This window comes from Lycium barbarum, chromosome 8 (assembly GCF_019175385.1).
Source record: "Lycium barbarum isolate Lr01 chromosome 8, ASM1917538v2, whole genome shotgun sequence".
Taxonomy (NCBI): domain Eukaryota; kingdom Viridiplantae; phylum Streptophyta; class Magnoliopsida; order Solanales; family Solanaceae; genus Lycium; species Lycium barbarum.
The window spans coordinates 124387958-124402657 of record NC_083344.1 but is presented as its reverse complement, the minus strand read 5'-3'; the positions used below and the strand labels follow the sequence as shown (position 1 = coordinate 124402657).

General features: G+C 34.3%; 1 protein-coding gene across 2 annotated transcripts; it reads right to left on the bottom strand.

The window, feature by feature from the left end:
• Positions 1-1765: 1765 nt before the first annotated feature.
• LOC132607130 (serine/threonine protein phosphatase 2A 57 kDa regulatory subunit B' beta isoform-like) lies at positions 1766-9371 on the bottom strand. 2 transcript variants are annotated; one of them, XM_060320963.1, is made up of 3 exons: positions 9128-9371; positions 7831-9026; positions 1766-2363 (listed from the first exon to the last, which is right to left on the bottom strand). In XM_060320963.1, the coding sequence occupies exons 2-3, from the start codon at positions 9013-9015 to the stop codon at positions 2061-2063; spliced, it is 1488 nt and encodes a 495-aa protein (XP_060176946.1). In that variant the 5' UTR covers positions 9016-9026; positions 9128-9371; the 3' UTR covers positions 1766-2060. The 2 variants fall into 2 exon arrangements, with proteins under 2 accessions (XP_060176946.1, XP_060176947.1); XM_060320964.1 differs by having other exon boundaries at positions 9150-9371.
• Positions 9372-14700: the final 5329 nt, after the last annotated feature.

The following is a 14700-nucleotide window of genomic DNA, read 5'->3' as shown; positions in this document are numbered from 1 at the left end:
GAAGAATGCTCAACTCTTCTAATTCATGGAATTCCCAATAATCTTCTCGTATCATTCACTCTTTGGCATTTGTGGAAAAATCGAAACGACTACATATCCTCTCACAAATATTCCCAGCCTAACACCACCGCAATCTCCAATATGGCTTTGGAATATAAAATCTTGGGATAACCCACCACACTAGTGTTAACAAAATAAACATCCAAGTAAAATGGATTCCTCCCCCCAACTAGTATCTATAAATTAAACGGAAAAGGATTAAATATGCAATCAAACTATTAGAAATGACTCATTTATGTCACTCGTTTGGCTCATTTATGCCATCGGCCATTACCAAAATGGCTCATCCGTGCCATTTTTCAGTTACGCCGGTTTTACAATATCAGATATGTCACGTGACCTCCAATTAGAGGTCCAAGCCGTTTAATTAAATCAACACAAATTAAATCCTAAATTAAATTAAAATCCAACCCCATAAATTTGTGCTGATTTAATTAAACAACGTGGACCTCTAATTGGAAAACACGTGTCATATCTGGTATTGTAAAACCGACGTTAATGAAAAATGACATGAATGAACCATTTTGGTAACGGCTGTTACATAAATGAGTCCAACTACTGACGAGTGGCATAAATGAGCCTTTTCTGTAAATTAAATACTGATGGTGCTTTCAAGGGCAAGGATGGGAAGGAAGGAACTGGGGGAGGCGGAGCCAGAATTTTCACTAAGGGGTGTCAAAATATAAAAAAGTAAATTCATGAAGAAGCCAAGGAGTGTCAATATGTAATATATATACATATAAATAAAAAATTTACCTAGCTACACAGTGTAATTTTTCGACGAAGGGGTGTCGGTCGACACCCCTCAACTACATGTGGCTCCGCCACTACGTGATTACAAAGGAAATGGGTGATTGGTTTTTCAGGTGAAGCAACCGGTTCATCAGCATTTGAAACAGAAACATGGGCACTTCTCCTCGGACTACAACTAGTCGTCAAGCACGATGCACAGGAAGTAGTTCACTAATTAAGCAATATGGTGAAGTCTCAACAAGCTGCTACCCCATTTTGTAACCCAAATATTTGTAATAGTTCAGCAGCTAGCAGTAGTAGTAATGTATCGATAAATACTAACAATGGGTTAGTGACTAATACTAACTCTTTGTGCTCCGTCATTAGCAACAAATGGCTCCCATGTACTCCTTATGTAATTTAATATAAGTTCTATCTTTCCTACCAAAAACAATAAATGAAAAGTCGAAAAAAAGAGAGAGAGAGAAGAGAATAATACATATGGCCCCCCTGAACTTAGTTCATTTTTTCAAATACACACTTTGATGATTTTGTGGGAATCTTTAGTGCCAAACAAGCTAAGAGAACTAGAATATAATTAGTTGATTCATAAGCGGTTTGGCAAGTGAATAAGATTAAAGATTGGGGAGCTCAAGTTAAAAGCCTAAACTAGTGAAGATTTTGCTAGACGATTTTGGGAAAGAAATAAAACAGTTCACTACGCTTTAACATTAGGTAAGAGTGGAATGGATAATGATTGTGAGTTATGAATGCTGATACAAGGACTGATAAATTCAACAGTGAGTTCTTCGCCATTAGCCAAATTGCAGCTAATACACTATCATGGAGGTGTCCAGATGTGATCACTGTGAACAAATACTAAATAAGTACTCTTTTCAACGCCATTTCCTACCGACTAGCTATGTGCAACTGTAAATAACCAGTAAACATCACAAATTGTTGCCTTCAGAGATCACCGAAGAATAAAAATTTCTCTCTAGAGGATAAAATTACATAACAAATTACACGAGATACTTAAGCAAACCATTCTTCAGCTGCAGCACGCGACAAAGCAGTTATCAAATACATATATGAATTACACGCTGCTGCATTGCCAGTCATCTTCAACGATTCAGCACACTGAAACCGACGAACAAAAACTAAGAGAAAAATGAATACCATTATAACAAATGATCATGACCACACATCCAGTTCTGGATTTGGGGTCCAATCCAACCTTAATGGATAATCGCAGTGAACTGTGTCCTTTAGCATCCTTTTGTTGCAGCAGCTGTTAATCTCTGCCATCTTAATTCTCGCTGCTCTTCCAGTTCAGTGGCTCGAGCTGCTTTCTCAGAATACTGTCCTTGGCACTCATCGAACAAATCAGCATCCATGTCCATGAACAATTTGCGAACATTTACGGTCAGCCCATGGATAGCTGGATTCCAATGATTATCTATGTTCTTTTGCAGAGCATCAAAAATGATTGGCAAAATGACATTGCGGTTCTGGGCGATCAGTCCCACTATGTGCTCATTGTTCCATAGAAATAGTGCTCGTTCTGCGACCTGAAATATAAATTTGCTTCAGAGATACCGCAAAGATATAAAACATTGCCACTTCATAATCCTAAGAATTATTCACACGATTTCACTATAAAATTAATATCAAGTGTAACTTACTACTAGATATCTTTTTTAAAAGGATTACTAGAACATTTCTTAAAAGAAAGCTGTTGCCAATATACAGATGAAAAAAGGAGAACAAACAAAAAGACCAATCAGCTTCATAAAGACGAAATGGCTTTTACCCCACAGGCAAATGACATTTCCAATGCCCATATTTTATACAGCAACATTTTCTGGAATTCACTGAGAGACTATACATGAATGTGAATGTGCTAAGACAGATAGTCGGTCTGATCAGAAATAGACGTTGCAATTGATCTTCTAGGAAAAGAACAAAAGAATGAGACAAATGGACATAACCAAGAGTTCCACAACCATCCCCTCTGGAGTAACACAACTAAACCTGTTTCATTAAAAAAGAAGCAGACACGCATAGAAAGAAACTTCAAAATAAGAAAGAAAAAAAGACCTGTTTCATAAAAAAGCAAGCACACGCATAGAATGAAACTCCAAATAGAGGAAAAAAGAGGTTGACTGAGAAGTTCAACTGAAATCACAAGAGAAGTATCACTTATCCAACAAAGAAGAAATGTCAGTCCAAAAGTATCCACATGACCATATCTTATACTTACATAATCAATAAAAGGAATTCAGAATCCACTCTAACCCAGCTATCTTTCTTGGGCACGCGGACAAGATTCTAAAGCTTGATTTGGTAAGAATTCTAAAATTGAAGAGCCCCAGGGGTTAGTTCAATTGACAAAGGTTGAGGCCTGAGGGACTTGTATCTTAGGTCACAGGTTCGAGCCCCGCGCCAAGCGAACTAACTCTGGTATTTAAGTGGAAAAGGGTAGAGGGATGGACCCATCATCCCTGAGTTTCGGAGGCTGCGGTTGCCCCAAAGGATCAGCTCCAGACAAATTTCTCGGTCATCCAACCAAAAAAAAAAAAAGATGAAGAAGTTCTAGAACTGAAGAGGCCAAAAGAGTAACTACAACAAGGAAACCTTTCATAACCTTCCCATCTCCAATTCTTGTTTTGTTCCTTTGTAGTTTAAGTACTTTAAGGAACCAAGAAAATTTTAAAAAGAAAAAAAAAGCACTTATAAAAATATCAAGCGTATAATTTGAAATCAACTACTCATGCAACAATAGTAACTAGCAAGAAAGTGCTACCCATAAAATGGATAGTAAAGTAGAAGATATCCATATCCAAGTTCACTTTATGCTTTTAACAGATTTTCTTGTACCTTCTCACCACAAAGCAGAAAAGAAAAGAGCAAAATCTTCAGAACAGGAAAAGGAATTTTTACAATTTCACCTCCTAAGCAACATAGAAGAAACCAAGCACTAGAGCCCTTCGATTCATTCGCTTAATCAAAGGAAACTCTGAAACAGTACAACAACAACAACAAAAGACCCAGAGTAATCCCACAAGAGGGGTCTGGGGTGGGGAGGGTAGAGTGCACGTAGACCTTACGTCTACCTTGTGAAGTAGGGAGGCTATTTCCGAGAAACAGTGAGCTGAGAAAATACTGAAATCACAATATAGGTAGACAATTTCCTTCATCAAAATACAGGTAGACAATTTCACTCCAACTTCTGGTCCTTTTAAGCAAGCATGCATCATCATCCTTCATGTAGGTTGATGATATTCAGGTAGTGATAGGATAGAAATTGACCTGAACCAGAATCTTAGTAAACACTCTTTTACCAAGGATCTTGGAAAGCTTGGATACTTGTTGGGTTTAACAGTAGAAAGAACAAAAGCAGGGGAAAAAGGAAGAATCTTTGCTCTATTGACCTCCTTATGCTAAAGAATGTCCCCTAATCTTCTCTGACTCCTACAACAAACCAGCCTTTCACACCTATCATAGGGGTTTTGCATCAATAGACAGGCCACTCTGCGGGGTTGAAAGTTTTTGTTCTACAACTTTAGGTCCCAATCTTTTTTGTGCACCTTAGTTATAAACCTGACTTCACAAGCACATAAGATTATCATTATGGGAAGTGAAGGTGATGGAACGTCGGCATTTTGGATGTGGTTGGAGGAGAGAAAATTAATTAGTAAGATGATCAACAGTGACCAGTCAGCGCACAGTCAAGGGTATTTTGTAATGCACAATCAAGAAAGGAAAAGATAATAGAATTAGTTTCTCTATTTCTTCCTATACCCGTCGACTTTCTAAAACTCCCCAAGAATCCCCTAAATATGTTAGGCATTGATTTAGCTACTCTCCTCCCTCGAGGTGCAGGTTATTCCTCCTATGAGCCCTCTGTCTATTACTTTCTGACAACATCCTCCGATTCATTGTAAATAGAAGAAAGAAAAGGGTCAAAAATACCCCTCTACTTTGGGAAAATGGTTAAAAATATCCTCCATTACAAATTTGGGTCAAAAATACCCCTCCCGTCATTAAAGTTTTCAAATATACCCCTATCTTAACGGAAATCCCCAAAATAACCCGATTTCATTTTTAAACCCGCTCCATTTAAACCCGACCCAACTAAATAAAAAACCCATATGGGTTACTCGCTCTTGTGCCTAGTGGCTCCAAATGTAGGACTCGGGAACAAGTTGCTTGCATATGCGGTTTTTATGTAGATGGGTCAGGTTTAAATGGAGCGGGTTTAAAAATGAAATCAGGTTATTTTGGGGGATTTGGGGATTTCCGTTAAGATAGGGGTATATTTAAAAACTTTAATGACGGGAGGGGTATTTTTTATCCAAAGTTGTAACGGAGGATATTTTTAGCCTTTTTCCCAAAGTTGAGGGGCATTTTTGACCCTTTTCCCTAGAAGAAAACTGGCAAGTCAGTCTGCATCAGACAACTAATATTTTCATCATTAGAAATAAAATGATAGCAATTTTGTTTGTCGAAAACCGAGAATCCCCGAAGGCCAATGGCGCACAGTTCGAAACCCGATGGACAATGGGCCCGCCCCTATACCCTTCTCCGTTTAAATACCAGCTTTTGTCTACGGCAGAAATAAAGAAAATAAACTTGTAATCTGTTGCCTCTCATTAACAACACATTTCTGGAAAGATGCTCTAATAAAGTGTGCTTCTCCTCGACCACCTCTTCTTCTTAGCTAGAGCTTCAACTTTTGTGATTGGTCATTTAGAATTAAGTAGTCACTATACTTGATCCGAAAAAGAAAAAAAAATCAAGTCGACACTGGTCACATAAAAATTTGCAGTTTCGCAAAAATTCTCTCATGCATAAAAACTATTCTTTTGAATTAAATTTATCTGACTCCACTATTTTTTAGCACTATTTGATGACACAACTGCAGAAGATAAAGTGAAGAGGCTAGTAACATATATTTCGAAAGCAAGCAACACAAAAGAAAGCCCAGTGAAGCTCATGTGGGATATATCAAGAGTAGAGGAAGGTTATGCACCAAGAAAACAAAGATCAAATTGTGCACATTTCTTCTTGTTTGATAGACAAGTTCTTACTAGCCAATCAGTGATAGCATAGACCTAAAGCTCTGCTAACTGAAATGAGTAGTTCCACCTCTTAATATGTTTTCAGTTTCCCTCAATTGAGACTAATACATTACAACAACAACATACCCGGTGTAATCCCACAGAGTAGGGTCTGGGGAGGGTAAGATGTACACAAACCTTACCCCTAACTTTGTGGGGTAGAGAGGCTACTTCCGATAGACCCTCGGCTCGAAAAAAAACTAATACATTGACCACCAACTTTTGCTTCAGTTAAATGGAGTATGTACAGACATATAAAGTTTTTCTTTTATGAAACTTGCTAGTTCCATCAAAGCATCACATTAACATTTTGATCGTAAGCAATTGATCGAGTATGCGCAGAGTAGTGAAGAAATCCCTCTTTTAGGATATTAACAACCCAAAAAGGAAAGTAAAGTTGTTGAGCTGGCTAGACATATTATTAAAAGAAGGAAAATACAGGTTTGGTTACAAGGCCAAGATAATCGGCTAGGTGATGGGACCTCTGAAAGAAGGTAGCCTCTATCTTGACAAATAAAGTAGATGACAGACTAACGGACATTAATTGGACCTCCGATGTCATTCAAGTGTGAGACTATATCACGATACAGATTTTTTATAAAGCATTTGTGACATACTCCTTAAAAAGTCTGATAATTTTAAAGAGAGTTAAATTTTGCGTCTAGTACATCCATTAGCAATTGTTTCATATGTACCAGGACAGCATTGACGCCAAGGATATGACAACACTCATTCCATAGAAGAGGCAATAATGATGGGCTGATAAGACTACATTTTCTCCGCATTTTTTTTTTTTTTGGTAAGGTAAGGTATTTTATTAACAATAGGGGAAAACCTGTATACAAGCCGTATACTCAAAAAAGTAGAGAAACCTACACCTAATGTTCATGTGACAGTTCTAAATAGGATAGTAAAAGACAGTTTTAGCAAAGGGATTATACGAAGCCAAGCGCAATTCCCACTTAAGGTGAGCAACATAGACTGACTTGCAACAGAAATAGTGGACAAAGAAATCTATATTTGAATAGTTATGACAAAAGTAGTACTTATCGAAAAGGAAAGATATTTATGATAGAGACAGATTGAACGGAGATAGCCAAGTGCAACTGTTAACAAATAAATTTGATAAGAACCTAAATCAACTTGATAAGTCCATTGTCCTTTAGTGCATGGCAAAAATGAGAATGGAACGCTAGCGTATGGGTTAGAATCATAAATAGGAAGCTAATGATAACAAAAGAATGCATCTTTTACACGTGGGAGATACGAGAATCAGCGAAAAGGTCATAAAGCACATCATAAAATCCAAAGGAGTTTTTTATGATCCACTCAGGCCTGCATAACGTGACTTCAAAGAAACACCCAATACATAGATTAGTTAACTGCATCTGACAAATCAGAAGGAAATATGCTTAAACTGGATAAATAATACACTGGCCCATTGGAGAAATGCCAATTGTTCACGTCTAAGCACCAATACTACATTCTTCACTCATTAACACAGTTATGCCTTTCTACCCCACAAAGAAGGGGTAAGTCTACGCATATCCTACCCTTCCCAGACCCCACTTGTGGGGATTAAACAGGGTATGTTTTTGTTTGTTTTTGTTATTAACACAGTTATACACGTGCACACCATCATTAGAGAACGCTTCTCCGGAAACAAACAAAAAAAGGTTAATAAAAGAAAACTTTATAGGATCTAACCAACCAAACAACAAAGAACACGTCATATCAATTTTCTATTCTATCCACAATTCAAACTAAATGGAAATCTAATCGACAATTTAAATCGAATGAGGCAATGAAAAGAAAAATAAAAACTGACATAGAGAGTTACTAATGCATAGTAAATTAATAAACAAAAGATGGAGGTAGAGAATATAACAAATAAACACTATAAATTTTCCTTAACCTGGAAGTGTGGGCTGTTAAGGCAACGAGCAATCTGTCTAAAAAGAGGAACCATGCAACGCTGAAATTCTGCCGCCTGTGTAGTCTCCAACACTTCTTCAAGCTCCTGAAGAAAAAGGACTTCTTTTTGGCAATTAGTAACAGGCCAGTACTTCAACAAACCCCTTATAACCGTATCAGCCAACTTGTAATCCTTTTCAACAAACTGAACAACACAGTAGGATAACTGCTGATGATACATTGCAACCGGTTTCGGCTTGTGCAGTGGTATGAGTGCCCGAACAAGAAACAACTTATGTTCCTCTTTCATAGGTAACGCGAAACCATTTATAATACTCCCTAGAATCTCCAACAACTCACCTATCCCACTATGCCTCTCAGTCTCATATATAAACCTATAAAAGATGTTATTAATCGCCTTCCTTATAAACGGTCTATGCACCATAAACTTCCCATATACCCTATGAAGTATCGTTTTCAAATACTCTCTTTCCCTCGGGTCCTCAGAATCAAACAAATCCAATAACTTCAACACGAACGAATGATCAATAAACCGTTTAGCTACTTTCGTATCAGTATCCGATGAAACAACATACCTTAACAACAATTCATAAACGAGCTGTAAATGAGGCCACGATGGCTCGAGACAAGGCTCGTCTTCTTCATGTTCCACATTTTCCGACCCTGTATTCTCGTGAGACGCTGGTGGTAAACATCGAAATATATTCAAAGATATCATTTTTACCATTTCTTCTTGATTACTTTCACTTATTTTACCAGCACCAGATTGAACATAATCAACAAGCTCAACAAGTGATTGTCTTTTAATCTCTTTTTCTCTTACCATTTTCATTGTATCATTGAAATCAAACTGAAAACAACAAATGTTTACTTTCTTAAAAAACAACACTTGACGTTCCGAAATCGGAACATCACGAAACATTGGAAGGTTCTCGATGTTTCCAGAAGGCACTGATGACGTCATCACCGTAGGGTTTGTTTGGATCGAGTTATTTACCAAATTGCCCCTGGAAGCATGGTTAACGACAACATCGGATGTTGAAACATTGCCGGAATTTCTACTTCCTTGCGGCGGCGCGTGACCGAGCGCGTGAGTGAAATCAGATACCTCTGATGATGATTTAGGCACTTTTTTGTGCCCTCTCTTTATGATTTTATTCAACATTAAAACCCTAGCTGTATCAACAACAAGAAAACACTCAGTAAAAATCCGCCAAAACAGAAACTTTTGGACTAAAAATGAAGATCGAGAAGATTAAAGAGGTTAATGTATGGACCTTTTTGTTCTTCTACAAGTACCTGATTTGAAATTCAGTTAGTGTGTAGAAGCGGAGATCCATGACCGCCGGATTTACGGGGGAGTTGATCGGACGGTGGGGAATTTTCCGGCGATCAGTTTGAGATAATGTGAGGGAGAGAAATATAAATAGAGGAAATAAATGGATATGGATTGCAAATTTGAAGTAGAAGAAGAAGAAGAAGAGAGAGAGAGAGAGTGATGAAAGTGGAGATAATTAAAAATTGGAAAGGGGTCAAATATTATATCTATATACAATTAAAAATGAATTAAATATATTTTCGGTCTAACTATACTCATTTTATTATACTTTACGTCCAAATATATACTTTACTTATATTTTGGCAATGCTTTAAATATAACCATTGTCTAAATATATGTCTTTTATTATACTTTCGGTCCTAAATATGTCATTTCCTTATACTTTGGAATTGATTTACATATACTCGTCGTTGGGGGTGTCAAATGGGCAGGTTGGGTTGAAATTGGCCCAATAAAAATGGGCTGAGGTAATAAATGGTTGGGCTAAATTGGATTGGGCTGAAATGGACTAAAAATGGGTTGGGTAATGACCCGTCCAACTTGACCCAGTTTTTTTGAAGGGTCTATTTTCTAGAAATACATTTTTTGCGAAAAATATTTTCCTGAAAATTATTTTTACTGATTTTTCGTGGAAAATATTTTTTAAGAAAACAATTTTCGTGGTAAATATTTTTCGAGAAAAACATTTTTCGTGAAAAATATTTCCCTTCATATTGAACACACCACAAACTTATAAGATACATGATACAAGAAAAGTGTATATATTAAACAAATAAACTAAATCTCAAGCAATAAACTCAAATTTAAGTTAATCTTAAAAATGGGCTAGAATTGGGCTAAATTGGAGATCACTTTAAAATGGGTTATATTGGGTTGGGCTGAAATCAGCCCAATATAAAATTATCTTGAGCCCAACTCATAAAAGTTTGGGCGGATCATCACCTTTTGAGCCAAATTTGACACCCCTACCCGTCGTAATAATTTAGTTCAAATATTCCCTTTTGGTATGATTACGGTCCAAATATAACCCTTCACTTATACTTTGACAATAATTTAAATATACCTCTTGTTTTACTTTTGGTCTAAATATACCTCTTGTATTATAATTTCGATCCTCATATACTTCTTTATTTATATTTTGGCACTGATTTAAATATGTCACTTGTTATACTTCGATCTAAATATACCCCTTTCAAGTATACTCCTTTACTTATACTTTGATACTGAGTTAAATATACCCCGTTATACTTTCAATCCAAATATAAGTGGTTAATTATATATACTCTTTTTATTATACTTTTGTCAAGGACGGAGTAGGATTTTCTGGCGTTCAATCTTGAGATAATGTGGGGGGAGAAATATAAATAAATAGAGAAAATGTCAAATTTGAATTGAAGTAGAACAAGAGAAAGTGACAAAAGTGGGATAATTAAAAAATTGAGGGGACGCTAATGATAATGATTGATTGAAAATGCGCTTTTTCGACATTTCACGGAATATATTATCTTCTTATCCGTTTGTGCAATTACTTAAAGACGAGTTTCATATGGCAGATAAAAACCAATTAGATTATATATAAACCAACTAGTAATACTAGTGTTATATAATAAAAGTAAATATTGTTAGCATAAGTTAGTTGTATTAGGAATTTTGGGATAGAGAAAAAAATTATTAGTAATTATATATGTTGTTCAAAAACAATATTATAAGTTTTTGTAAAAAATAATACTTATTATTAATTATATTTGGAGACTTTTGAAATTTAATAATGAATAGGATTACTGATTTTATTATTTTGTACAATAACATTTTAAGTAATTGTACATGGAGAATTATGAGGCTTATATACGTCATCTCAACTCTCCAGTTCCCATATTGTTTAAATAATGATCATAGAAGATTGGAGTATTAGTTATTTTAAATTATAATTTTTTAAGTAATTGCATTTGGACTATTGCATAGAGACAAAAATAAGTGAGACGTTCCTTTCAGTTCCTAATTAAAAGCTCCTCATAAATAAAATTAAATATCATAAAAATGTCAGTATATCATTACTCAATTAAGACAGGCTTTAATAAGAAAAAAAAAAATATATATTTTTTTTGTCTAAGAAGTGTCACTTCAACTCTTCGAAATGAATAAAATTCATCGTGAAAGACAATTTCAAAACAATATTATTTACCTTTTGTAAAATACAATCACTATTTTTTAATATATAAATTGCTCTTTTGACATCCAATTTTCAATTCCCACGCTTATTTGTTTCTTCAATTTTAAAAGTGAACTTTCATAGGCAAATTGCGTTAGTGAGTAATAGAATTCGATAATTCAATTTCTTATTACAATTTCTATATGGGACTCATTAATACCACTATTATAATTTTCTTAATTTTCTTTTAGTTTTAGTTGAACTTTTTCGACTGCTTGATTAGTATTTTATTGAAGAAAAAAAAAACCTTGATTAAGCACTCCAAAAAAAGTACCTACGAAGCATAAATATTTTTGCCAATTATCATTGATGATCCCATTCGCCTAGAGGTTTCTGTAAAAGCAATGATAAACTCCAAATTAGAAAAAATAAACAAAAAGATATATAATGCAACATGTTTTGCTAGCAAATAACTTCAACTTGGTAATGTTAATATAAAATGAAAAACTTAATTTATTTATGTGGGGACCATCATAGCCTAAATACTTCACATGTGGTTCAAAACTCTATTTGGATTGATAATATTTTGTAATATCGATAATATAACTTGTAAAGATGAAATTCTAGTTCCGCCTCTAATCTTCAATCTTTCTGAACAATTCTAATATATGGTAACAAAATAATTTCTATTGTAGTGTCTGGGAGCAAAGAGAGTTGATCATCATTCGACAACACCAAACACACGTATAATAGAATTACTTGGATAAACCTAAAATATTCGTTGATTCTTCATTTCTTGCGACAACAAAAACATACCCAGTGTGATCGCACAAGTGAGGTATGCGAGGGTAGGATGTAGAAGTATACTTCTGCCTTTGTGGGATATATAGAGAGGTTGTTTCCGAAAGATCCTAGGCTAAAAGAAACGAAAAGTGAGGAAAGAAGAGAAAAGAAAGTGAAAGGAATATAAAAATAACCTTCATCACGTACAACAGCTTTACTAATTAGCATCAAAAGCTGCTACCTTCATCCCTATGAAGTTGAAAAAGAACTCACAAAAACTCACTCAAAGAGAAAAAAAATAGAAAGATTAAAGAAGACAAAAGAGGAATTGAGGAGTACTCAACCAAATCCGAACGAGGTAGGGCGTCTGAAACTGTCTCTAATTTTGTCTCTTTGTAATCCAACTGATCAGCCTGCTTTTGTGTATGCCTTCTTGTTCTCATGTGATTACAGATGAGAATTTTGTGAAGAGGAATTAAGTACACAAGAAATAAGAAACGCTGAAAAGAACACAGGTAGATACAACAAAAGATAAGGAAGAAATTAACGACATACCATTATGAACTAAAGATCGACCATTTTACTCATTGTTGACATGTAACTATATGAAGGTTATCTTGATCGAAAGGTTATCTTGATCGAAGCAATTAATCATGTCTTCGTAATAAAAAAATGCTGGGCAAAATGGGCATTTACTCCACTGGTATATATTGGTGAAAACTGAAAAAGGAGGGATGGGGAAGAGACGGAATTATATGAAACTTCTGTTGTGATTAAAGATGAGAATGAACCTAATAGTATATATTAATCCTCCACTATCACGTTATGGACATTGATTACCAGTAATAAAACTTCAATATATCATTGCATTCTCTTACTTAATGAAGTTACGACTCTTCGTATAACATGTCTATTACAACGCAACTCTTCTCTAATATCTTTACATCTTTACAATAAAGAATAGGAATGAGTGGAGTAGTAAATTAAATTTAAAGACATTTAAATTTTACATTAAAGAATAGAAATGAATGGAGGAGTAGTAATTACCCTATTTATTCTTGTACAATAGAAAAATAGAGAAAATTGTCAAAAAAAAAATGAAAAAAAAGATAAATAGAATCCTTGGCCAAAGAGAGATGTCACATCACCTTGTCTTTGCCTAACTTTATATTATACTAGACGGGAGCACGGGCCTAACACTTTAGATTATAGTGTATCTATGTGTATGTAATTGTCTTTGAATAGTGATTATATATATTTATATATATATATAGAGAGAGAGTATATATTATGTTTAAAACATGATTAATATAACATTGTAGTTTGTGCTCCGTATCTAAAATTTGATTATATTAATATTTGCTACGAATACAAAATCGGCAAATTTATTAATATTTTTTAAAAGAGAAGACTTGTTTAAAAAGGAAACTATTTTCCTCTCTTTGAGATAAAATAATAGCAATATTTAAGCATACTTTCAATTTTAATTCGATTAATTTAAAGGTGTAAAATACTTATTATTTTTTATCAAATTTTGATTTGGATAATTCTAATTCAAATTATTAAATTAATTTTACATGTTTAAAACGAAACAAAGTAGCAATTGATTTTCTATTTAAACGAAGAAATACCATTTTTAATTTTTGGTAAATATTCTCGGTTTAGCTCATTTTACTTGTCATGTTGTCTTTTGCATTAAATTCTATCTTATTTTAAAATATAAATATTTTAAGTATATTTATTTTAGTGAATATAACAACTTGATTTTGTCAATATGGGATACTATGTTCAAAATACGATTAATATAACATTGTAGTTTGTGCTCCATATTTAAAACTTTATTATATTAGTGTTTGCTACGAATACGCACAGTGTTTAATATGGGGCCCACAATTTGTTTTTAACATTGTTTGTTTTTTAAATATGAGATTCACTTTTTTTTCAATATTGCTTGATTTTGTTAATATGGGGTCCACTTTTTTTTTCCGGTGAGTTTGGATGTGGTGGGTTCCACTTTTTTTTTTTAATACTGGATGATGTTTAATATGGGGCCCACAATTTGGGATTCATTTTTTTTTTATATATATATTGCTTGATTTTGTCAATATGGGATACTATGTTCAAAACACGATTAATATAAATTGTAGTTTGTGCTCCGTATTTAAAACTTTATTATATTAGTGTTTGTTACGAATACGCACGGTGTTTAATATGGGGCCCACATTTTTTTTAACATTGTTTATTTTTTTAATATGGGATTCACTTTTTTTTCAATATTGCTTGATTTTGTTAATATGGGGTCCACTTTTTTTTTCCCGTGAGTTTGGATGTGGTGGGTTTCACTTTTTTTTTTTTAAATACTGGATGGTGTTTAATATGGGGCCCACAATTTAGGATTCATTTTTTTTTATATATATTGCTTGATTTTGTCAATATGGGATACTATGTTCAAAACACGATTAATATAACATTGTAGTTTGTGCACCGTATTTAAAACTTTATTATATTAGTGTTTGCTACGAATACGCACGGTGTTTAATATGGGGCCCACAATTATTTTTTTAACATTGTTTGTTTTT

Excerpts from the sequence above, each read along its gene's own strand:
- LOC132607130 (XM_060320963.1), bottom strand. The coding sequence starts at position 9,015 with ATGTTGAATAAAATCATAAAGAGAGGGCACAAAAAAGTGCCTAAATCA. Across the intron at positions 2,364-7,830 it reads TTAACAGCCCACACTTCCAG|GTCGCAGAACGAGCACTATT; the intron begins GTTAAGGAAAAT and ends TTTATATTTCAG.